Consider the following 26807-nt stretch of genomic DNA (forward strand, 5'->3'; position numbering starts at 1 on the left):
TAATGCATCCTATGCATTACGGTGAAAAAACACCTGTCAGTGACCAGCCCCCAAGTTTTACTTACCTGACCCCTCAAACTTGTCCCACGGGGACTTGTCATCTCTCTCTATGGGGTTCTCGGCTGTTGATTGGTTAGATTGATAGCAGCGCAGCTATTGGCTCCTGCTGTTGCCAATAAAATCGAATGATGCGGCTGCCGGGGGGCCGGGCCAAGTCCTGCATTCGGCGTCTATGGACGCCGAATGCTGGACTCGGGTTTGCGCCTGCAAGGTAACCTCCTGGGAGAGAGCGCTTCTCCCAGGGGGTTATCAAAAGTGGTGAGGAGCCAAGAGAGCCGCCAAGGGACCCCAGAAGACCAAGATCAGGGCCACTCTGTGCAAAACGAGCTGCACAGTGGAGGTAAGTATGACATGTTTGTTTACTTTAGTGTCACTTTAAGGCTGCATTCAGATGGACGTTTAGCCACAGTGTGAATCCCAGTGGCAGGAATCTACTGATTCCAACTGCTGGGTTTGACAGCTGAGAGCAGATAGCTGCAGCAACCAAGCCGCAATGACTGTCTGTCAGCGGCCACAGCCAATTGTGCCTGTTCATCACCTGCAGTGATTGTGGCTGGACGCATCCTTGCCTATAAAATGTCTAATCCCTGACCTACATACTCTACCCCGTAAGTGCTAAAGCAAGGATGAAGACGGCAGCCCCGGAAAATGCAATTTCAGGAACAATTCATCAGCGCCAGATCCTGTGAGTCTATCTTGACAGGTTCTCCTTAGTTTTTCATTGGTGGCTTCACTGACACCTGACTCCCATCTCTCCTGACATCACGGAACTTCACAGGGCAGATGGAACACATTTCAACCTTTCAATAGGCAATGAAATAAACAATGCATGTAAAATGTACATTAAGAGCGCGTCTGAGAAGATGAGGTTAAGCTCCTAGATGTGTGAGACAAGTTGTTCTTTTCCTGTGGGGAAGAATATAAGGTCAAAGCATCCCAGAGGACAGTGTCAATTAAATGAGAAATGTGCAGTGATAAAACCAGAGTGGCATAAGCTCATTAAATAACTTTGTGCGAGCAGCAAATCAGCAATATGTAATACTCCAGTCATTATTTTCAACTAACCCACCATTATTAAACAGATAACAAACGGCTGCACTCACTCTCCGCAAGCCGAATGGAGATCGTATCTCTGTTATGGGCAGCTGTTGAAGGATAAAGTTCAATTTGCTGCAATGTATGGTAAGGGAATATTAATAGCTAGTGTCCTGTAAAGCCATGAAAAAATGTGACTTCAGATATTAAAGGAGAAGTACAGACAAAGCTCATTTGGCTGTACTTTTTCTGCGGATCACAGGAGTGCAGTTCGTTCTGCAATTCGCTCTGTACTCCTGTGATCCATTTTCGATCCGGTCCAGGCTCAGAAAGGATCACGACCATATGGTTGGGATCCGCCCACATGCCTGGACCGGTACTTGGATCAGCCTGTCTGAGAGCCTGAGCCGGCTGCTCCCGCCTCCTCCACAGCCCAGCGCTCCAGGGAGTGGAGCAGGGAGACAGTGACTGATAGTGATAAGCTCTCTGAGAAATGAGCGATCAGCGGTATTTGATCACTCAGTTCTCAGCCTCAGACAGGCGGACAGATGCAGCGTCAGAATGTAAGTAAGTATGATTCAAAAAGAAAGAAAAAATGCCCATACTTCTCTTTTGAAGCTGAACTCCGGGCAAACAGAGAAATCAATATAGGATTACTGTTTTAGTTACTAATTTATTTGTAATTCTGTCCAGACAATTTTCTAGTTCATATACCTGCCAGATAGTACACACAGAAAGGTGACGCCTCTATTTCTGTTAGCATTAATATGAATATAGTGGTGCCACCTCACTGCCAACAACCTGCTAATTGGGCAAGGTGTGAGAAAAACACTGATAAGCTTATTCTGCTCTGTCCTCCTGTCTGCATGTTCCCTGTCAACACATGTACATGCAGAAGAGCCTGACTGGCTCCTTGGTCTGCTTCCCCCTCTTATGGTGGAAGAGGGTTCTTGTTGTACAATGGATGACAGAGGATGACATCAAGACAGAGTCATAAACATATTAGTTGTATGTAAAAATGCATTTAAACAAGAACTAAACTCCTCTCTGAATAAATATTAAAGCAGTCATTTTTTTCAACTTTCCATCTATTAAATCTTCTGCCCTTGTGGTTTTAACTTTGGATAGTAAAACTATCTAAACAATTTTTTTCTGCCAGTAAATACCTTATACAGCCCACTTTCTGTTTCTTGTCTGGTAAAAAGCCTAGGCTTATGACATCATGCACAGCTCTCTCTCCCTCTAATGCTCCTAGAGTTTGCCAGGAAGGGAGGGGGATGAGTCATAAGAGGGCCAATCAGAACTGCAGAGCTGGAGGTGTGCTTCTGTGTGTCTGTGTAAATCCAGGAAGTGAACAAGCAGCAGCTTCAGCTGCCCACAGTTAAAATGGTTGCAGCCAGATTTCTGAAGCTCCAGAATGGCAAAGACGTTTTTATAAAAAATTAGGTGAGCAGACTGCAGTTCTTCTTTAACCATTTTTAATTCTTATGCTACTAGCCTTAGTAAATAGATAGGAAGGGCTATTATATTCACTTGGTAAACTTTTCTTTTCCTTTTTTTACATTTCTTCAGTTGCTTCCTGCTTTCTGGCCTAGGCCAAAATTATGTCATACATTCCAGGAGTCTTCATGGGCACTTTTCTTTCTTTCATCTGGAGGAGGGAAGGGGCTTTCTCAGCTAAGCACACCCTCCTGCCTGCACACCTGAGCTACGGGCAGATGGATTCCAGGAAATAAATGCTATATGATCTGCCCTTACTCAAGATGGCCATGGCCAGAAATGCTGGGGGGAGGTTACAGTGAGTTCTCAACAAAATAAAGCATGGAGACATGGAATGAGTTTGCTTTGAATATTAAAAATATAAAAAATTAATAAAATAGCGTTTAAAGTGTGTGGTGCCAATTGAAGTTTAGTTCTACTTTAAAGCAGGACTTCACCCAAAAGGCAAAGTTCTGCTTGTTTGCATCCTCCACTCTCTTTACAAAATTGGCACTTTTTGGGGGGGGCGATAGGTACCTGGTTTTGACAGGCTTAGTGGTTGTTAACCTCCATTGCATGCACCCAAAAAGACATGTACCACAGCAATGTGTTCAATGGTCTAAATAAAATCTCTACTTTTACCTTTTATTTCTGTTCTCCAGCACCTGTGTAAGCTCACAAACTAGTGCTGATCCTGGGTGTGTCTTCATGCTGGAGGTCAGGAGGCGTAGCCATGATGTTAGCAAACTTACAGTTCATCTCCACACTCCCCCCAGCAAGGGCACTATTGTGGCATGCACAGCAGTCATGGACATAGACAAGTGCGTGCACGCCAGTCCCTACCGCGCCCGCACACCACATGCAAAGTGCGCGCATGGCACCACCTGACTTACATTGGGCCAATGAGGATATGAAAAGGCCAATCAAGGGAGAGCCAGAGAAGGAAGGGGGAGGTAATAGTTAGAAAGCTGTACACACACAGCCTTCTTATCGGCTTTGTTCACACCACGGTGCAGATACATACGTTTTCCTGCAAGCGTTCTCAAAAAAAAAACAATGGTTCTCTATGTGCCCCGTTCACGCCACAACATGCAGATTTTTTCTTCGCACAAATCTGCAACATGTATGCAGTTTTCTGCAGGGAAAAAAACGAACATGGCATCAGCATTGGTGTGAATAGGGCACATAACTGACGTGCATAAAAGCTGATGTCAGCGTGCATGAAATCTGGTGTGAAACGGATGTCTCTGTAATGCCGCACACACACGACAGGACTTTCCGGCAGACTAGGTCCGACGGACTTTCGGCGGAGTTTCAACGGAATTTCCGAATGAACGGACTAGGCCACACACGAACTGACTAGGTCCGGTCGACATCAGTTCATTTTGAAGGTAATGACGTAAACGGGACAAAACAAGGAAGTTCAATAGCCAGTAGCCAATAGCTTCCCTTGCGTCATATTTGGTCCGTCGGACCAGCACACAGATGAACGGTTTTCCCGATTTTAGTCCGTCAGAATTGAGTCCGTCGGATAGATTTGAAACATGTTCTATTTCTAGGTCCGTCTGATTTTTTATTTTTTTTTAAACGATCAGACTAGCCCACACACGATCGGATTGTCTGACGGACTAATCCCTTCGGACCTAGTCTGCTGGAAAGTCCGGTTGTATGTACGTGGCATAAGTGAAATCTCCACGGTTTTCCCTTCAGTTCCCATCAGCAACTCCTGTTAAAATGTCAGGTTTCTGTGATGAGACAAAGATAAATAATTTCAGAACTTTTTCCACCTTTAATGTGACCTATTAACGGTACAATTAAAAAACAAATGAAAATCTTTTAGGAGGGGGGGGGGGAGTAAAAAAAATAACTAAAATAATGTGATTGCATAAGTGTGCACACCCTCTTATAACTGGGGATGTGGCTGTGTTGAGAATTAAGCAATTACATTCAAACTCATGTTAAATAGGAGTCAGTACCCACCTGCCATCATTTAAAGTGCCTCTGATTAACCCCAAATAAAGTTCAGCTGTTCTAGTAGGTCTTTCCTGACATTTTCTTAGCTGCATCCTACAGCAAAAGCCATGGTCTGCAGAGAGCTTCCAAATAATCAGAGGGATCTCAATGTTAAAATGTATCAGTCAGGAAAGAAGTACAAAAGAATTTCCAAGGCATTGGATATACCATGGAACACAGTGAAGACAGTCATCATCAAGTGGAGAAAATATGGCACAACAGTGACATTAACAAGAACTGGACGTCCCTCCAAAATGAAGGGACATCCAATGTAAAGTGTCAGATGCAGTGGTGTAAAGCACATCACCACTGGACTCTAGAGCAGTGGAGTGGTGTTCTCTGGCATGAGGAATCATGCTTCTCTGTCATGCAATCTGATGGATGTGTCTGGGTTTGGCAGTTGCCAGGAGAACAGTACTTTGCCTGACTGCATTTTGCCAAGTGTAAAGTTATTGTGGAGGGGGGATTATGTTTTTTTTTTTCAGGGGTTGAGCTTGGCCCTGAAGGTTTAGTTCCAGTGAAGGGAACTCTTAAGGCATCAGCATGCCAAGACATTTTGGACAATTTCATGCTCCCAACTTTGTGGAAACAGCATGGGGATGGCCCCTTCCTGTTCCAACATGACTGCGCACCAGTGCACAAAGCAAGGTCCATAAGGACATGGAAGAGTGGGTTTGGGGTGGAGGAACTTGACTGACCTGCACAGTCCTGACCTCAACCTGATAGAAACATTTGGGATGAATAAAGCGGAGACTGCGAGTTAGGTTTTCTCACCCAACATCAGTGCCTGACCTCCCAAATGCGCTTCTGGAAGAATGGTCCAACATTCCCACAGACACACTCCTAAAACTTGTGGACAGCCTTCTGAGAAGAGTTTAAGCTGTTATAGCTGCAAAGGGTGGGCCAACTCAATATTGAACCCTACGGATGGCATTAAGACTTGGATGCCATTAAGGTTCATGTCCATGTAAAGACAGGCGTCCATCCAGGCAATATATTGTATGTTTAAACCAAAAAACAAGAATATAATACACTGCAGCTTACCAGTGCTTAGATATGGTTTATTTTTTTCAAGCTTTTTTTTCTCTTTGCCCTCAGCTTGTGATCTTGCAAATAACCTAATTTTGTGTCTACAATCATTTCCCCCTTGTGTCTCTGGATGCAGCCATACTCATCCCACCGGCTGGACTTCGAATATGTCTGCCTTTGTTCATCTCCTTTACATGATGGATTGATGGGATTAGTAGTATTACACAAGAAAGATAAGGGTGTTTGAGCTTTCTTTAAATCTCAGAAGTGTCAAGCAGATTGCATTTCTGGGAAGATCAACAGGCATTTTCTGTACTCATTGAAAATGTTCTTAGCCTAAAATTAAAATGAATGTAGTACCATATTTAAGGACTGGTACGCTGCAGTATGTTTATTTTTTGTTTTTAGGTTTGACTACGCATTCATGATCTAAACAGCTGTAGTCAGAAACCATAGAAAAGTTATTCCTTATTTGGGGGCATTACAATACTGGACCCCATGTAATCGCTGCCAGCAAGATGATTTGCTCACTGCCTGAACTCCAGTATGTGTGTCACTATTACATCCCAGCCCGGGTTCCCACCTTGTATCATCAATACGTTGGCTGCTGTTACATAAGGAAAGCTGGCGTCTGCAGCGAGGTGTTTGAGCTCACAGCGTGGATTTGGCATAAATCAGGCGCTGTCTCTGTGAATGTCTGTTTCCTGCTGTTTAATACATTAGATCAGCTCCAGTGGCGGCTTTGCAATGTATTTCTCGCGTGGCTATCCTACAGGCATATTGTGCGCGCAGCAAATTACCACGCACTTGTCAGAATTCTGCTAGTGTACCAACTCAACCTTTTCAATGCGCTCTTACATCGCAGCGTGTGTAACAAACAGCGCTATAAATATTTACAAACTCCAAAACAGCAGGCTTTGATCTAGAGCATCAATAGACGCCTTCTGGATTCAGGTCCAGGTTCTAGGCTCTGCCCTTCCCACACAGCTCCACTATACATTGCAAGACAGAAGCCCTGCAAACAGTAAAAACAGCACCATAATGTTTGATATAGGAAAAGAGAAACTAAAGTTGGTAACAGGCGGATCACTTTTTTATTTTTTTTATTTGTTCAGCCAGCAGGATGAACAAAGAAAACAAATTATGGGATTCCTCCATCTACAAAAGCGAGGTATATAAAGCAGTGGTCTCCAAACTGTGGCCCTTTGCTTGCTTTTATCTGGCCCTTGGGGCATTATTCCCTCCACTGTCAGCAACAGTAGGGCATTGTTCCTGCCACTGACACTGACAAAAGAGCACTATTCCTTCCATTCATAACTATGGGGCACTATTCCTCCCACAGACACCAGTGATGAGACACTATTCCTCCCACTGACACCAGTGATGAGACACTATTCCTCCCACTGACACCAGTGATGAGACACTATTCCTCCCACTGACACAACAGGGCACTATTCCTCCCATTGATAACAACTATAGAGCACTAGTCCTCCCATCGACACCAATGATGGGGCACCATTCCTATCACTGACACCAATGATGGGGCACCATTCCTCCCACTGACATCAATGATGGGGCACTATTCCTCCCACTCGTAACAATGGGGCATTATTCCCCCCACCGACAGAAATTATGTGGCACTATTCCTCCTACTGATTCCAATGATGGGACACTATTTCTCCACTTGACAAGGACAGGGCACTATTCCTCCTATTGATAACAACTATGGGGCACTATTCCTCCCACTGACACCAGTGATGAGACACTATTCCTCCCACTAACACCAATGATGAGATACTATTCCTCCTACTGACGCCAGTGATGAGACACTATTCCTCCCACTGACACAACAGGGCACTATTCCTCCCATTGATAACAACTATGGAGCACTATTCCTCCCACTCATAACAATGGGGCATTATTCCCCCCACCGACACCGATTATGGGGCACTATTCCTCCTACTGATACCAACGATGGGGCACTATATCTCCACTTGACAAGGACAGGACACTATTCCTCCTATTGATAACAACTATGGGGCACTATTCCTCCCACTGACACGAATGATGGGGCACTATTTCTCCCACTGATATCAATTATGGGGCACTATTCCTTCCAATGATACCAACAATGGGGCACTATTCCTCCCACTAATACCAACAACGGGGCACTATTCCTTCCCACCATCGCCAATTATGGGGCACTTGTGGAAAAAATATACCGCGCTAGGGAAAAACGTGAAAACAAATAAACTATATGTGAAACAGGCAGCAGCAATAGATGTGATATAACACCCAACAGATATACAGAAATAGAAAACTGCGCCAACCCTATACTAAAATAAAATAAAATAAATAACAAAAAATAGTGTCAAAATATGTAAATAATTATCATTAAATGATTATAACGATAAAAAAACTTAAGTGCATAAAAAACACAGCAATACATAAAGAAAAAATAAAAAATAAAAGTCCAATCATGGAAAGTTCATATGTGAGTCCAGATAAGCGTTTGTGACACCACAGTGATTCAACACAATCCAAAAGCGCGTAAAGTGCCCGTCACCGTATGTTGAATGCGCTTACCAGAAAATAAACAAATTAGAGCGTTTGTATATATTCGATGGGTCCCATCAAAAGATATCCTCCTTTTTAGTGGGTCAGCTCTCCATCTCCCAATAGTACCTTCCAGATATTAATATGCTCCGTGGTCCCAATAGGGAGCTCAGTGATTCCCAAAAAAGAAAGGAGCTAACATGGCATAATATCGTTTGGACAGTTTATTAAAAGAAAAAAAGTAGCACACTTACATGTGAATGGATAAAATACAGCTTGTATAAACAGTACATAAAAAGCCGGCCGGCAAACAGGAGCCCGTCCTCCTCTCCAACAACGTGGTGGCGTCACTGCGTGCCCTCCCAGACGCGTTTCGTCATACCTGACGTTGTCAATGGGGCACTATTCCTCCTACTGATACCAACGATGGGGCACTATTCCTCCATCTGACAACAAGGACAGGGCACTATTCCTCCTATTGATAACAAATATGGGGCACTATTCCTCCCACTGACATGAATGATGGGGCACTATTCCTCCCACTGATACCAATTATGGGGCACTATTCCTCCCACTGATACCAACGATGGGGCACTATTCCTCCCACTAATACCAACGAAGGAACACTATTCCTCACACTGTCCCCAATGATGGTGCACTATTCCTCCCACTGGCACCAATGAAGGGGCACTATTCCTCCCATTGATATCAATGATGGGGCCCTATTCCTTCCCCTAATACCAATGATGGAGCATTGTTTACTCCCACTGACACAAAGACACTTTCTACTCCCACTGGCCACAATCTGCCCCTCTAAAGTTTGAAGGAGAGTAAACTCGCCCTTTGTTTATAAAGTTTGGAGACCCCTGATATAGCGGAATCTTCCCCACTGAGACGATGTATTCGGACAGCAGGACTCTGCTGCAGCTGACCAAGAAAATGTTTCCAACAAGCCTATTCCACAGATGTCACCTCAGAACTCCAGCTGTGGTGGCACTTCAAATTCTATCATGCCTCTGCCTCGAGGAGTCATCCCTGTGGCTGTCATAGCCTTAGTGTGTCTTGGGGTTTGTAGTTTTACCACAGCTGGCTTGCCAGGGTTGCCTATCTATGGAATTGCTGTTAGATTTTTACAGCTGTTTGGGGAGATTCACTCTGGTAGCCTTGACTGTAGGGAAATGGTAGGTTTTGTACTGCACAATAATCATATTTTAGGAAACTTCAATTGGAAAGTCCTTTAGGTCAGTGACTCAAAGTATTGAAGCAGGAGGGTGCACTACAAGTCCTCAGTCTCCTGACCACAGCTGTGCAGTAGAGATCCATAGACATCTACAAGGCCCAGCTTCCTGCATCTAACCACCAAGGATGGAGATAGAGAGGCCACATAGACTTCTATGGGGCTCTTCTGCTCAGGCACAGAGGATTTGTGGTGCAGGGTGTAAATAATACTTATGCCACGAACACACGATCGGAATTTCAGCCAGCATAAGACCGATGAGAGCTTTTCATGGGAAAATGTGACTGTGTGTATGCTCCATCGGAATTTAACTGGCCGAATTCCCGCCCACAAAAATCTGAGAGCATGTTCTCAATTTTCCGATCATGTGTATGCAATTCCGACGTGCAAAAAGTCACACAGTCACGTTCAGATTGAACTACGAGACGGAAGCTATTGGCTACTGGCTATTGAACTTTCTTTTTCTAGTCCCGTCGTACGTGTTGTATGTCACCGCGTTCTAAACGATCGGAATTTGGTGTGACCATGTGTAGGCAAGACCGCTTGAGCGTAATTACGTCGGGAAAACCATCAGACCATTTTCCGACCATAATTCCGATCGTGTGTACGCAGCATAAGAGTCTGCTGCCCTCAGACTTGGGATGGGTTAGGTCACCTTAAAGAGGCAAACAGTATAAGTGCGTTTTCTCTCAAAGAGCACTTATCCTTAAATCACTTCCAAGAAAAATACATCTCTATAATATATGGATGTTAAGCACTTAACTCACTTGAGCACAAAAAAACAGAGCCGTTTTAGGACACTTTACATTTACAAGATCGTAAACTCATATAACCTGAAGATCATGCAAGATGACAGCCAGAGATTTTATTATTATTTGATATACCGCTGGTAAACTGTTAAAACTGTCATTGCCATTAGTACAAGACTATTTCATTTAGCTCATGCTGTTCTTTTATGACATGAACTCAAATGCACCTCGCTGCACACTTAGAAATTGTATGGCAAGTCATTTGAAAAGATGTAACTTCCAAGTTGCAGAAGCTCCCTGCCCATACAGTATCTTGAAAGTTTCTCCTGCACACACAAGGCACCCCATATACTGTATGTTCTCAATGCAAAATTCCATCCATCTACATCCAGAATACGAGCATACTGCAAAAACCCATACAAAGAAGTGCCCATATACCTCCTGCATGTCTACGTGTAATTTACACATAGTGCACTTCTCAGACTGGATAATATATGCATTTGGAGCTAAAAAATGTCTCTTGCACATAGTGAATTGCAAACTTTTCCTTTGGAAATGCACCAGTTTACTTTATTCCTCTACCCCTCCTCAATAAATACTTTACATATCTTTCATTTACTCACCCACTGCTCCATTCAGCACTGATGGCTAAAGGAGGTACCTGTTACTTCTGGGTACTGAAGAACAGGCCACTCACTCCATGTGATAGTGCTAGGCAGAAAATGCATAGCCCAGCCCAACTGCAGCAACTTGTAGCTTCCAAAGAGCTTTTGTTTCTGGGGACTGAACAAAGAGGCAAAGTAGCAAAAGGAAGATAAGTATGCATTGCTGGGGAGGGCTTAAAGCAGTACTAGACCAAAAACCCAAAATGCTTTATGTTGCAGCTTACCAATCATTAGATGTGATGGCTGCATACGTTTTCCTTTTTAGACTTTTCCCTCTTTTTTCACTTGGTGATTTGGCCAGTAACACATCTTCTGTATGAGAGTGCCCCCACTCTGTATGAAGGAGCACAGGGGCATCTTTGGACAGCCGAACGGTCATTATCAGATAGGGGAGTTGTAGATGGACTAGCATATTTATATACACTAACAAATTGGAGCCAGCTAATACTTTACAAGTAGTTACAGCAAACCGTTTTTTTTTCCTTTTGGGATAAAGGTTTTACATAAATAAATAAAAAAGGTGAGCATTTTAAGCACCCCCGATAGTGTCAAATGGTTTGTCTAATACCTGTAACTGATATATCTTTAAGAGAGTTTGTTCTTTTAAAAAACAACAGGCTTACTGGCCAGATTAACAGGTAAAAAAAGAAAGGAAGAAAGCCAAAAAAAAAGAAAACAAATGCAGCTATAACATCTAAAGCCTCATACACACGATCGGACTTTTGTACAAACTTTCCCGTGGACTTTTGTACAAAGGGCGTGGTCCACAAGTTTGTATTGCATACACACGATCTGACTTTTTGACAACAAACGCGAACGTAGTGACGTCACAACGTACTGACGCCACTTCAAAAGAGGACGTTCAATGACTCCAGCGCCACCTTTGGTCAACTTCTGTATTGTAGTCTGATCTTTTGCATTGGTTCTGAGCATGCGTGTTTGTTCCTTGTACAAAAGTCTGATGCTTTTGCATACACACGGTCGGACTTTGCTCCATCGGAATTTTGTTGCCAGAAAGTTTGTCCGTTCGCACAGCCAACAAAAGTCAGAGGAAAACAGAAAAAGTTTGTCCGATGGAGCGTACACACAGTCGAATGTTGCTCCAAAACAGCTAATTTGCATGTTTGTTGTCAAAAAGTCCGACCGTGTGTACGGGCCTTTAGAATTGGTAAGCTGCAATATATTACATGTTTGCTTTTAGGTTTAATACCGCTTTAAAGCTGGCCCAATCAAGCTATTTACTGCACTTGCTGGGCACGCTGTATTAATTGTGTGTTGCATCAGCTATATACAGTAAATAGCACTGTGTTCTGGCTGTGGGATGCAAATTTCCCATCCCATTCCTGGAACAAAATAGAGGCGCTGCTCAGCCATTCATGGGAAGATTTGTATTCTATAAATGAATACAAAGCTTCCTCTAACTGGCTGAGGCAGAGATTGTGACGTCATCTGCTTGCCTCTTTCCCTCTGCCAATCTGAAGTAGCTTTGTATTCATTCATAGAACACAAAGCTTCTCCTGAATGCCTGAGCGCAAAGCCTGACTTTATTTTTTTCTGGCAGTTGGAAGGGAAGTTCTTATCCCACTTCTGGAACACAGCGCTGTATACTGAATGTAGCTGAGGCTAAACACAGTTAATACAGAGTGCCCAGCAAATGCACTAGTGCAATAAATAGTTTGTTTGGGCCGACTTGGCCTAAACAAACTATTTAAAGGGACATTAAATGTGGAGTTCAGTTTTAATTATAGTGAACTTGTTATCTAATGCTAGGTCAGCTTTAAAGATTAAGGGTCCTTTCACACGGATCCTCCAGTCTTCCCTATGGAGCGGTGGATGTGTTCGCTGACACCAGCCGCCATCCGATCCAATCCGCAGAATGCAGATAGATGGTGGTCTTATTTTCCATCGGTTTGGCGGATCAGATGAAAACAGACAGGCGGTCCGTTTCCACCTAATTTATCCATAGTGCAGAGGGGGACTATGATCGTGTCCACTCTGCACAGCGGAGCAGACAGGACCTGTCATCAACCTGCTCAGCAAGTGGAATCCGCAAGACGGAGGTGCCTGTGTGAGAGGGTCCTTAGTCTAATTGTCAAATCAGTTTTGGTAACAGACTGCACCGCTTCTAATATCCCTTGGGTATATATGGCAGCACCTTCCCACTGTAGGTTTATTTATCTCTCACATTAGAAGGGTGGCCTCCTGAATGTTTCACTTTTGGGATATTAATTTAGTTAATATGGCAAACCCACTATAAGTTATTAAAACCACAAACCAAAACCTGCAGTACAGAAATATCAACAAAGCTCCCAATTGTCTCATTTAGAGGGACTGCCTTTTTTTGGGACCAACTCTTTTGTCCTTCTTCTTTTGTCCTTCTTCTTCAAATGCCCCTCTTTTAGCTCTGATGTAGAAAACTCTATACCTAAATGTGCTATTTATGGGTCAAAAGTGTTCCTACCATAGTAAACTTTCCATAATATAATGCTTATGCATTTAATACTAATGTAGCGCTAACCCCGAAGGAGCCACTGGTATTTTCCCAGGTCTTCCCTCAGGGCACGCAGTATTTGCCATAGCCAGGTACACAACTTCCGCTCATTACTCCAATGATCAGTCTAGGGGTTGCAGCATTTTTTGTTGTTTTATTTTAGTTTAGAAACTTGTATAAGAGAAGGGGTATAGTTCCTTTCTAATAGAGGGAATTGAATGGGCCCTGCTCTTAAAGACACCAGCTGGTGTCCCCTTTAGCCTATATACATATACTTTAAAGAGACAGTGTACCCAAAACTGATGTTTTAAATACGTGCTAATGGCGAAGGGTAGATCATTCACTTGCCTCTTATATTTTTTAGTGATTTAAGATGTAGGTTTTTCCCAAAGCGGTATATGGTTCCTCCCCACACTAGCACCACCACCACCCTCCACCAAATCCAACTCACCTCATAATAGTCATGGAATCTCTGCAAAATTGGTAGCACTTACTCTACATGCACCAACCAATGATAATATAAATGTACAGACTAATAAATGAACATATATTATACATTTATAATTAAATTAAAAGTCCAATCAATGCAACAAATCCTCTTCTCACAGTGATGACCATGTGATACAGCGAAACTTTTTGGTATATGCCCATCACTAAATGTACATAACACACCAGATAACTAAGACCCCAAATTAAGAAGGCCTTAAAAGGCTCACATTTGTGCAAATCCAGATATTATTGGTGGCAGCGGATTAATTCAGATGCTTTCCAGGTATAGTAATAAGGTACATACAGTACAATTTCTCCCAACATAAAATCATCCATCTGCAAGGATATTGGTTAAGCTCGCATAGACAGAAAAATATTTCCATGGCCTAATATTGTTTACAGTCATCATGTTGTGTAGCCATGCTGCTCCATATACAGCATCCCTACTTGCGAGAGTATATCAGACCATCACCACTATGTCGGGGGCGGATGTTTTCAATGCCTGCCCACCATGCAGCAGCCAGGCAGAAAGCTTGGTAACATGGTAACTGTGGTTTTACAAGGCATAGCGTTATTGAATTTCACTGAGGACAGAGGAGAGTCCAGTATGGGCACTGTGACCTTAGTGCCATCCACAAACATGCCTCCATGAGTGATACTTGAAGCAACCACCTCAATTGGCCTTATTGGGCAGAACAGCCCTGCCACTACACAACTATGGTTTAATAGTATTTGCACTTAGTGAATGGGAGTCTATTTTTATTATTTTATGTTAAAGATGAACTCCAGAAAATATATAGATTACATAAATTAATGTAACTCTGTATTTATGCATTCATTAATTACTACATTGTTATTTTTTTAGTGCAAGCTGTGTAAGAGCCTGAATTTGACCTGTTATCAGCTTCTTGCATTGTCAATGTGCAACACAGCTTAGACTCAGAGAGGGGGAAGCAGTACCAGTAACCAAAAATGTTGTGCTGCAGTGCTTATGTGATAACAAAGAACTTACTGATTGGAGAATAGAGCAGAGATACAGATACAAGAAGAGCTCATCAGTTCAATGCTTCTCACTTTCCAGTTACAGGCTTGGGAAAGGACAAGACCTGTATGGCCCCTTTCATACAAGGAGTCTAAACGGGTCTGCCTGTCTGTTTTCAGGTAGACCCGATTGGATCCTCCATTGTTTTCTATGGGTAGTCGGATGTAAAAAGACTTATGTCCATTTACACCCAGCTACCTCCGATCCAATCTGGCAAAAACAAATGGCAGGTGATCTGTTTCATCTGTTTCATTCTGTCTGGGTGGATTGGAGAGCAGTCGGGTGTAAATGGACAGCCAATCTGTTTACATTTGACTGCCCATACAGCAGTGCGGGCTGTGTCCATGTCCATTCTGCATAAGTGGAGCAGACATTAGACTGCTATCCGCTTAGCTCAGCAGGGGATCAGCGGACAGGTCCCCTGATGAGCAAAATCAGATCCGGCCCATATGAAAGAAGTCTAATGCCGCGTACACACGTAGCCGATTATCCGGCGGACTTAGTCCGACGGACTTCCCGCCGGACTGTCCGCCGGACTTTCCGAACGGGCTACTTGCCCACACACGGCACTTTTTCAGCAGACTAATACGGCGTACTAAGTCCGCCGTACTATCCGCCGTACTTTTGAAATGAACGGACTCGCCCACACACGCGGAGCAAAGTCTTTGGTTCTTCTGCTGGGCCACTGCGCCTTCTTATAGCTCTTTTACAGGCGATGGCCCGGTCTTCTGTCGCCGCCTTCTGTTCTTCTGTTCTTCTCTTCAGATGTTGCCTCATCGCTCCCTCTGCTCACAATGACGGGGACCGGGTGCGCGGCGACTTATATAGGGACATCACCGGATGATGTCCCCGCCTATTATGATGTCACAGTCCCAGCATCCTCAGCATCCCAAACATTGAAGTTAGCCCAATTTTTTTGTATAATGTGAAAGATGTTACACTGCGAGAATCGTAATCTTTATTCTAAGCAAAAAAAAATTGTAATTCTCATTTTAGCCAAAATCGTGCAGCTCTAGTTTAGATAAGGAAAAAATAATTACGTTCTCTTCCAAATATTATTCTGCCAACACTAGTGCTTTTACTTGGCTCCGGAGCAGTCCCAACCCCTTTAAATCTCCAGCTGACTTAAAGTGCCTGAGACTGACAACCAGTGCCGACAACTACCTAGTTAATGCTGATTACAGGAAACATCTTGAAGGGGGAAGGCGAGGAGGCTTAAAGGTATAAAAATAGTGTGTTTTCACTGTGGCTAATCACTACGTGCCAAACACAAGGTGTATATTAGTGTAATGCAGGTGTAAATCTAGATACATAATAGGACTAACATGGAGAGTAGAATTACCCGTTACATTGTTATACTGGATTCAGGTTAGATTTGAATACATACTATTGCGTTTGACTTCTTCATCTCCCTCCTCATCATTCTCAGGATCAATGTCCTCAGCTTGGGTGATCCAGTCCAGGTAACCCTTCAGGTCCTCTTCCAGCTGTTGTTTCTCACGCAGTTTCTGAAAGTCCCCTCTAGCTTTCGCCTTTTCTCTTTCCTTAGAAAACTCACTACACAGAGCCAAGAAAAAGGAAATATACCGTAAACACATGAATTATGCTCAACCAGCAATAAAAAAAAAACACAAGCAAAGCACAGAGATAATTTATGATAAGCAAAGTTCTGCATGCAAAGCTCTAAAATTTGCAGATATTTAAAGGCCAACTCCAGCTAAATAGGTGAATTCACATATAAAAGATATATTTGATCTGTCAGATAAAGTAACACACTTACGTCTATAATCAACCCAGAACTGCTATGCTCAATGGCTGGCATCACTCTCCTGCATTTCTACAGATTCTGCTCCACTGACCCATCTCCTGCCTGCTCTATTTAATATCAGCACACCCTGAGCTCTCATTTAGAACACCTAACAACCTCTATTACCCATTATCTTCTATGGCAGACACTCCAACTGCATGTCTACTTTCAAGCTGTAGCTTGGCAACATAATATAAAGATGAATTTCAAATAATTGCACTAGCCTAATTGAGAACAAATTATTTTATGATTTTTGATGGAATACATAAATGAGCTAAGCATTTTTATATGAGTTCCTAGAGTTGGCCTTTAATGTATTACAAGGATGACACCTGATTACAACGCATGAAAAAGACAATATACTTATTAGGACTCATATACAAAAACTAGAACAAGTAATAGAAAAAGATATTCCCCAAATGGGACAGATCCCTATTACAACAATACCTGGAAGTTGATTGCCTGCTAAAGGAAGCACTTTCACTAGTTTTGATCTAGTTTTCATATTAACAGGATACAACATATCACAATGACACACATTTTGTAACATACAGAGCACAATCTATGAATTTGATCTCAAAGAAGTATAAAATATCAGTATCTGTCTTGAACCCATTATATAGTAAGGTAACATTCACTGCAGTGCGTTTTGATAATGTAATGCAAATACATAAATTTTACTGTGTGTTATTACAATGCATGGAATGCAGTGTGTTGTGTTGCAGTGCTATTTTTTAAGAATGGCACCTCAAAGAAGCCAAGTAGTGCACTGCGACCTACATGAATTCACATCTGTGCATGATCCGATATATTAATAAAATTAGAGCATGTACGGATTTATGTGCATCAACAGCCAATTTAAAATAACAGGTTACCTTAACATGCGTGTTAACCTCTTGCATATTACCATAACCACATGCATTACCATGACCAATGTCACCCATACACTGAAAAACGATAGCTGTTCAACTAAGAACCTGATACATAGTTCTGGCTTCAGATACTAATAAAAAGTAATGTCTGACCAAAAAAGCCTTTAAAGGAGTTGTAAACACAGACTTTTTTTATCTAAATGCCTTCGCAGCCACCCCAGCACCCCCCCCCCCCCCAATTACCTACCTGAGCCCCTTCTCTCTCCAGCAATGTCCACAATCCCCTCAGCCACCCAGGACACCCCTCCTGATTGGCTGAGCCAGAGCAGCGGCACCATTGTCAATCAAAGTCAGTCAGCCAATCAGGAGAGAGAGAGGGCGGGCCAGGTTGGGGCTCCATGTCTGGATGGATACGCGGAGCTCTGACTCCTGTAGAAAGCTGCTGGCTGAGGGGCACTCAAAGTAGGGAGGGGTCAGGAGTAGCGAAGGGGGACCCCAAAAGAGGAGGATCCAGGCTGCTCTGTGCAAACCCAACTGCACAGAGAAGGTAAGTATAACATGTTTGTTATTTTAAAAAAAACACAAGACTTTACAATCACTTTAATACACTAGGTGGTGCATTTACTAATAAAGTTGATACATTTACACAGCTGAGGTGAAAGGTGTCTATGATCATCAGCTTCATCTAATGGCCATAATGCAATATTTTTCTGCAAAACCTCAATCAGAAAAATATTGCATTATGCCCGCTAGATAGGGCAAACAATCATAGTAAATAAACATGTCGGGATCTATTCCCTACAGCCGTGTGAATACAGAGACTTCTTTTAATAAAATCTTAAACATTAGCTGCATTTTCTTCAACAGCAAATGATCACTTATTACCGTAACTTAGTTTGGATCTAACCTACCAAAAGTCCCGTTCAACCTAACAGCACAGCATATGCTTTAAAAAAAATTGAAATCAAGGCCCTTAGGACTGCCCCTAAGCCAACTCTTATCAATTATATGACCGGTTGGTAGAGAAGAAGGGGGTTGGCCTTTCTGTATGTAGAAGCTCTCTAGTTCACAAGCAGTTTGTTGTTTCCTTGAACAGAAGAATAGCTGACTCTTGTGGGTCAAATCTTTACCAATGACCTGCGACTTGACTGGTTTAGTTAAAAACAAATCTTATTTTGACAGTCAAATATCTGCCAATATCTGTGTTAAAAAATAAGGCGAATGTTACTACAACCTAATATCACTTTATTGGGTTTGGTGAAAAATATCAAATGTGGCTCATGCTGGAGAAATACAGGTACATCCAGGGACAGACTCACTCTCCAGAGCACCAGAGGATCCTTCAGTGGGCCCTGAGTATGTGGCCAAAGAATGCAATAGTAAGTACCTAATGGGGATCTATCATTTTTATCTCTCATGACATGACTGCCTCTCTGCATCAAGCATCCAACCCTCAGGGTCCCCACCAGCCTTGTCATTACATTCAACTAACCAAGCGTCCTAATTAATAGCTGCCATGTGACTGCGGCTTACTCTCCCTCTTCAACTGCTCCATCATCCTGTGTTGCTGTCAGGAAACATAACCACTATGGACAAATGCCGCCAAGACAGACCACCTGATCTCCTCATCAGCATTCTTCGTAACCCAAATAGAAACCAACTGACACAGGTGCGCCCTGGAAACTGCAAAATAACCTGATGCTGAGCTGGATGGCCATGTTGACTGGTTATCCACAACATGGGTTGGGACTTCTCACAACTACAATCAATAGTTATATCCTTTTTATGGGACTTGGGTACAGTAACTAAACCACACACTCCTGACTTGACCTAAAAGGGTATGGTGGAATCAGTCTCCCAGGTGTTAAACTATGATACATGGAGACACACCTATCAATCTCCCTGACGGTAACCTATAGTACAAGGGAACACACCTAACCCAGGTGGTTGACTGTCACTGTAACACCAAACGGTGGCTAACCATGGAACAGGAAACCTCCCCACAGCTTCTCCCTGGTTTTCATGGCTCTTTTGTCCAATCCTTTTACTTTTTTAAAACCATCTGACTACTAGAGTCATGGTTCATATAGCTAGAAAGATATTCATAAGCTTATCCTCACAATTCTCCCTCATACTCCTATTTTTGGGGATCCCAATTTCCCCCTGGGAACCATAACTTTAGATGCCTACAACAGGTTCTTGGTTCTCCTATCAGAAATCTAGGGGAAATCAGAAACCTACATAAAATAGTAAAATAATCTCCACTTGATGCAATTGTGTTTATCTCAAACTGAAATGACCATAACAAAAATAACAAGAAATGGCAATAAGGGATAAATACAAAATTGCAAAAAAGTTTATTGAAGTGCACAAAACTGAAAACAGGATGGATACCCCCAGATCAAAAATCTGAAAACTAGTGGATCCTCCACTTGATTTCTGGAGCGCCCTTAAGCACTGCCACTTCTGACATGAAGTTCTGCATTGCTCCTCGCACTGTTTTAAGCCATGTGTAATGCCAGTCGAACACTACCGCTTCTTCATATACAAGATACTTCCCCAGATGACAACATCCCTTCCTTTATTATAAAAAGAAGAAGGCCCCATTCACTGCCTTCATGATGAACAAAACCATACCTCTCACATACAAATCCTCCATAGCTCACATGTTGCAGGAGCAAGGATACAAAGGATACATTATTATACTGATTCCCTTCTCTGCTGTACAAATTTAATGAACAGATCCCAGAGGCCTGTTGGCACTGTGGACACGAGGCAAGGATGACAGTCCAGTAAGTGATACTGCATACCATATCCAACGACCTGATAAATACCCAGGTTGTGTGGCCACCTGGCCAAGCTCCCTCTTTCTAAATACAAAACTTCCATACTAAACACTTACACAATGATGCAAGTGCCTGTATGTTTTCTAGAAGAGATACCCCACATACTGCATCACTATGGTTTTCCAAGGTCAAAGAACTTATGGAAATGGAGGGCCTAACACTCTCCCTCAAAAATGCAGAGGAAAAAATCAGAATGACTTGGACCTGGATTTATTTTACTGTTAATCCCTCCTACCAGAGTCTTGAAACCCAATACACATACCCCCTGAGCTATTAATGGACACCATTTTCAAGATGAGGTGATGGGGATTTCTGTGGTACGCCAGACATGCAGGCTCCAATCCTGACCCCCCCCTCCACCAGCCTGGCCCCTGTTTGCGCTATGATTGGGCTTCTGCAGCCTGGGATATGTGGTGGGGTCTTCAAGGGGGCTGCTGGAGCAGGACATGTCACATGGGCCTAGGCCAGAATGGCATTAGGGATGGGCTGCTGGAAAAAAAAAGTCCCCCCCCCAAAAGAAAATGTATTATTATTGCAGCTGGTGGTGGTGGTGGTGGGGGTGTTACATTATTTCTGCCACATCAGATACTTTTTTTTTGTACATGCATTGTGTTTAAAGGGATAAAGCATTGGGGTAATGTGCATGTATTCCAGAGATTTACTATTTTTTTTTCTTTACATACTTTATTACCAATAAAGACCAATGTCTGAGCACGCCTTAACCTTAATCTCTAATTCTGTTGGAAGAGTTGAAACTTAAGGGCAAGAATCTTTAGTTTCACTAGTAAAGGTCAACTGCATAGGAACATGTCTAAATCACTTTAATGATGTAAATGGCAATCAGTGACTGGATTCTTTCATTGTTCATTTAAGCAATGGTTCATAAAACCATAAATACCTCATAAAGCAGTCTGAACATACTCTAGCCACTATAAAATGAAATCACTTTCAAGTTTTAGTATCATTTAAACTTCTGCTTACTGAAAATGTCACTGAGAGTCTGTGGAAATGATGTGACCAGAATGCTGATGTGAATATTTATCAGTAATCTACTGCAACTATTAAAGGAAACCTCCACTAAGATGTATTTATATTTAAATGTCCACACTGTGTCAGAAACAATACAACCCTTTTTCTTGAAAATATGTATTGGTTATGCAGGGCTGTATATTATAATTATTATTATTATAATACAGGATTTATATGGCGCCTTACGTTTTACAACATAATACCATATTATGATATCCCGCTGTCTGATAAATTGAAAAAAAGTTGGTTTTATACCAAAAGGAAGTGAAGTAAAGTATAGGCCCACTTAAAGGTGCAAGCAGAATGTTCATCCAATGGATTTTCCTAGTCATTTCCTCCCCAGATAAGCCCTCAAGTGCTCCCTTTATTGGAGGTTTGATCTGATCATGTGTTACAATACACTGCATGAGCACTTCTGCCTTCTGTCCTTTAAAAAAATAGAGCTTGCATATCACATATTTTGCATAAACAATGTCACAATGTACAGTTGCAATATAGCCAAATGTCATGACACGGCATATATGAACCACTAGAAAAATTTAGCAAGGGCATACATATTTTAAAGGAAAGGGCAGAGGAAAGTCAAGACAGGAAGAGAAGAGGAAAGATTAGAGGGGGGGAATGCAGATTTCCAGGGGAAGGAAAGAGAAGGTGGAGGGAGAGGGGAGGAAGATGACCAGGGAGCCACAAACCCTCCCAGATTGAAGGGGAGCTCACTCAACCTCAACAGAATCCACAACCAACAAATACGAGTCTGTAGAGCAGGGATATGCAATTAGCGGACCTCCAGCTGTTGCAGAACTACAAGTCCCATGAGGCATAGCAAGACTCTGAAAGCCACAATCATGACACCCAGAGGCAGAGGCATGATGGGATTTGTAGTTTTGCAACAGCTGGAGGTCCGCTAATTGCATATCCCTGCTGTAGAGTGACGAAAACAAACCCAAGAAGACCATGTGAGTAAGAAACTGTGCGTATTGTCTTCTTCCCGGAACAGCATTTGTTGCATATGGCATTTACAGTCCACTTTACAGACCAACTCTGACAATGGAGTAGCATAGGACTATAGTTAGGCATCATGCTGCCCTAGCACAAGCTCTGCCCCTTGTTATGATTATTTAATATGTACTAACACCAGAATGTGCTATTGGAGGCAGGATGGGATCTGTTTTATATGCAGAGCATTCTGCAACTTTGAAAACCTGCACACATGAAACAAAGATATTTGCATGTTTTCCAAACAATAAAGAGCCCCCTGATTCTTCTTAACATCCCCTGTGCCCCTATAATTATTTTGCTGAATTCAGTAAATGACCAAAGGTTTGTAGAAGAGGGAAACAAAGAAAAAGTTATCGCAATTTTCAAATATTTAGGCTATGTGTTTACAGTGCTTGGCTCTTGGGTAGTGCTGAACTGTGGCTGACACGTGGTAGTTTCAGCGCTAAACCCAGCTAGGATTCACCAGAGGCATCAAGCACAAGTGCTTAAAGTGGTTGTAAACCCTCCCCTACAACTTTGTCCCATGTGAATCAGCATAAAAAACCCTAATGAACACTGCTTGTAGATATCTCCTTACTTGCTTAGTATTGTTGTAATCCTTTTTGTTCTTTAGAATGATGTCACTGAGCATGCCCAGATCTCCCCTGATTTACGGCACACTCTCTATGTCTTATCTATCTTTTATCAGGACTTCCTACGGCACAGCACTGAACTCCCAGCAGGCTGCTAATCACTCAGAGCTTCCTCCTACACAGCATGTGACCATGTGACCTCACATACAGTGTAAACCAAGGAATGCTACAGCAGTACTGCAGTCTTATCAGCTGAAGCTGATAGGACTCATACAGGCAAACACTAGGTAATCAGCACAAGTAAATACTATGAAATAAACAAGTCAGCTATGAACAGGGAAGCAGGGTTGCCATAGAAATGTTGGATTGAGAAGGAGGCTTGGTTAACAGTACAGGAAGTGCTCAATGTAAGGGCAGAAATACACTCCACTGTGGATTCAGAAAACAATACTTAAGATGGCGCTGCCTAACCCCTGGAAACAAGTTTTTTAAAGTTTCTTTAAACAGTACGTAATATGCAATTTGGGCTGGATTACAGTGGCTATAGTTTGATAATTACTACTATTATTATAATGGACTAAATGAAAAGAAGCATCAGAGTGGGAGAGTTTACTTCCTCTTTAAAACAACTCTGAGAAAAAGAAGTAGCTTTTGCATTGCTGTTTTACAATTTTACTGGGGACTTTGCGGTTAAAGCTAATTTCTAGAGAGATAAAAAATTAACCATGCCAACCCCTATACATATTCTATAGTTTATAGAAGGCCGGACGAGTGAAGAGAGTGGAGAGCAGCTTCAAACCACCAGTTGGTGTCTTGGAGATCACGTGACAGCTGATTCTGGTAAGTATTTATGAACACTGGAACATTCTCAAGGCATAGGGCATCATGCCTGAGAACATTAATAGCTAGATTCCAGGCACTACTTGGTTACAAAAACACTAAAGTCAAGCTTCGATGGGTGTCTATAGAGAAGAGTAGGAAAAGGAAATGTTTGAGTTAGTAGTAGCTTAACATTTCATAAAAAAAAAAGGTTTTGTGGGAAAATAAACTAAATGCCAATTTTATTAGAAAACATACTAGTTACATATGTTTGCAAATAGAATACTTCTACGAGAAAACTATCATGAGAAAAAAATAAATAGCACAAGGAATTAATATAACTTATCTATCTTAATGAACATCTCTTGAGACACGGATTCAAGTATGCAGATAAGAGTTAGAGATAGCGTTCTTGTTTTATTTTTACTTTTTTCTGTATACTTGTTTCCAGGCAGAAAGTATTAACCCTTTTATTTCCATGGACTTTGTAAAGGTTACGTCGGAACTGGACTTTCAGCTTGAAACTGGCCAGCTCCGTGACCCTTAAAGTGCTTGTTACCCTAAAAAAAAAAAAAGAAGTGCATCCTGTTCCCTTAAAGCATATTATACAGCACAGTGCTTGTGCTGTGTAATTTGGCCCCCTGTATCATCTGAAATACCTGGCTGATCCTGCCTGTCTATGCCCTTCCCCCTGTAAACTGACCACTGTTTATAATGGCTGCTGAGCCCAGATACTGTGGTCAGTTTACATGCCTCAGTCATCTGTAGCTCTCCTCTGTCCTCCTGTGTCTCCCTCTGTCCTCCTCCCCCTCCCCTTCCTGCCTGTTAGCTCTCACTAGCGCCGCATATCTCCCCTCCCCGCTGCTACACAACGATGTGGTTTTTATACCATCCCAATTGTAAGATAAAAACATGTGTCCTAGTGCCTGTGCTTTTTTAAAAAAAAGCCTATTTCTACCTGATTTCATAGCAACTCCCGGCACTCACGTGACTCCCGGCTGACATCAGCGGGAGTTCTTGGCCCCGCCCGCTGGAGCTGTCAGACGGTCAGAGGAGAGAGCCAGGAGTCATGTGAGTGCCGGGAAAAATCAGGTAGAAATCGGCTTTTTTTTAAATAAAGCACAGCCACTAGGACACAGGTTGTTATCTAACAGAGGGGATGGTATAAAGATCACATAGTGGCTTAACAACCACTTTAACCCCCCTGACGGTATTCCCGAGTCTGACTCGGGGTGGATTTTTTATACCAAAAGCGGTATCCCCGAGTCAGACTCGGGACAGCGTCGCTGGATCCAGGAGGAGGTTTCCTTACCTTCTCCTTCGAATCCAGCGATGTCTCCCCGCTGTACGAGCGAGCCGTGTCTCGCTCGATCTATCACATCGGCGATCTCCGTGCCCTGCGAGCGTTGCGACGCACGGGCACGGAGATCGGCGCCAAATTCAAAAAGTGAAATAAACAGTATACATACAGTATAATGTAATCTTACAGATTACATTGCTGTATGTAAATATTTCACATCCCCTTTGTCCCTAGTGGTCTGTCCAGTGTCCTGCATGCAGTTTTATATTGTAAAAACTGTTCTTTATGCCTGGAAACTGGAGATTGTCCATAGCAACCAAAACTGTCACTGTACATCAAAAATGATTTTAGACCAGCTAGAAAACAGCGATAATAAATTAGAATGACTCGCAGAATTGAGCGATAGCGATTTGTGGGGAGATCCGTCATCAAATAGTGAAAAGTAATGACAGTGACAATTCTGCAACTGAGCAAATTTCAGTGTTTTTGATTAGATTACATTATTGAATAATTTTTATTATTGTTATATTATTATTTGGTACAATTATTTATAATTATTTATTATATTATAATTTATGATTTAATTTTTCAAACTTTATCATACCTGGGATGTCTGCTAGACTCTGGTTTGGACAGATTTAAGAGAGTTATTCCTAAGAATTGCAGGACTACAATATAAAACGCCAAATTTTCATGCAAAATAATGGTACCGCTTTTAGCACCTAAAATCCGAAATAATGGTACCGCCAGGGAGGTTAAAGTAGTAGAAAAGCCTAAATCAAACTATTCTTAAAAATGTTCCCTCATCATACCTATTCTGGCAATCCTGTATGAAAAAGGTTAGGAGCTCTAAGGTTCTGTGCCAAGAGTCCACTTACAGTGGGGATCGAAAGTTTGGACACCCCAGGCAAAAATGTGTATTAATGTGCATAACGAAGACGATGATTGAGAACAATCCATGACACTGGCAGGTCTCAGCTTTGCAAAGGGGGCAGTGCATGCTATAAATTCTGCAGGTGCCATTTTTTTGTTTTCTGCAATTTTGAAAGTGTAAATGATGCAAATAAAATCTAACTTTTTTTGATATATTATAAGAATGTCTAATCTGTAATTTGATGCCATTTGGAGATTTTTCCATCTTTCCTTGGCTTCGTTATGCACATTAATACACATTTTTACCTGGGGTGCCCAAACTTTCGATTCCCCACTGTAATGCTCACTCCCAGCACACTGACCGCGCTGTCTTCAACCAGCGATCACGTGATCAGAAAGCTGCTCCACCTCTTGGCATTATCATATTATACTTAACCACTTCCCACCCGGCCAATGCATATATACGGCCGGGTGGGAGCCGTCTACTCCTGATAGGCCGTTCAGGAACGTCCTTCAGATGTAGTGGGATCGTGCGCGCGCGTGCCCGCGCAGCGGCGCGATCCCGATGTGCTCGTGTCACCCGGACACGGCACATCTCAGATCGGCAGGAGGGCTCTGTGATTGGCCCTCCTGATCACATGACGGCCGTGTCCAATCACGGCCGTCATGTGATGTAAACAAACAGCCAGTTGCTAGGCAATCGGCTCTCCTCTCCTCACACGGAAGTCATCGCTGAGGAGAGGAGAGTAGAACGCTGCAGCCGGCTGATGATCAGTGAGTATGGGCTGTTTTTTACAGCTTTTTACTCACTGATCATCAGTCTAGTGTCAACACACAACACACCA

The 26807-nt window shown here is 42.5% G+C and overlaps 1 protein-coding gene across 15 annotated transcripts in view; it reads right to left on the reverse strand.

The window, feature by feature from the left end:
• Nucleotides 1–26807, reverse strand: part of CACNA1D (calcium voltage-gated channel subunit alpha1 D) — a 540723-nt gene that overhangs the window by 235420 nt on the left and 278496 nt on the right. For all 15 annotated transcript variants that reach the window (XM_077452074.1, XM_077452065.1, XM_077452061.1 and 12 more), the window contains exon 9: nt 16233–16402. In XM_077452074.1, coding sequence (XP_077308200.1) covers nt 16233–16402 — 170 coding nt within the window. The remainder of the gene's footprint in view (nt 1–16232; nt 16403–26807) is intronic.

This window comes from Lithobates pipiens, unplaced genomic scaffold, assembly GCF_037356315.1.
Source record: "Lithobates pipiens isolate NorthernLeopardFrog02 unplaced genomic scaffold, aLitPip1_a1.2 Scaffold_23, whole genome shotgun sequence".
Classification (NCBI taxonomy): Eukaryota; Metazoa; Chordata; class Amphibia; order Anura; family Ranidae; genus Lithobates; species Lithobates pipiens.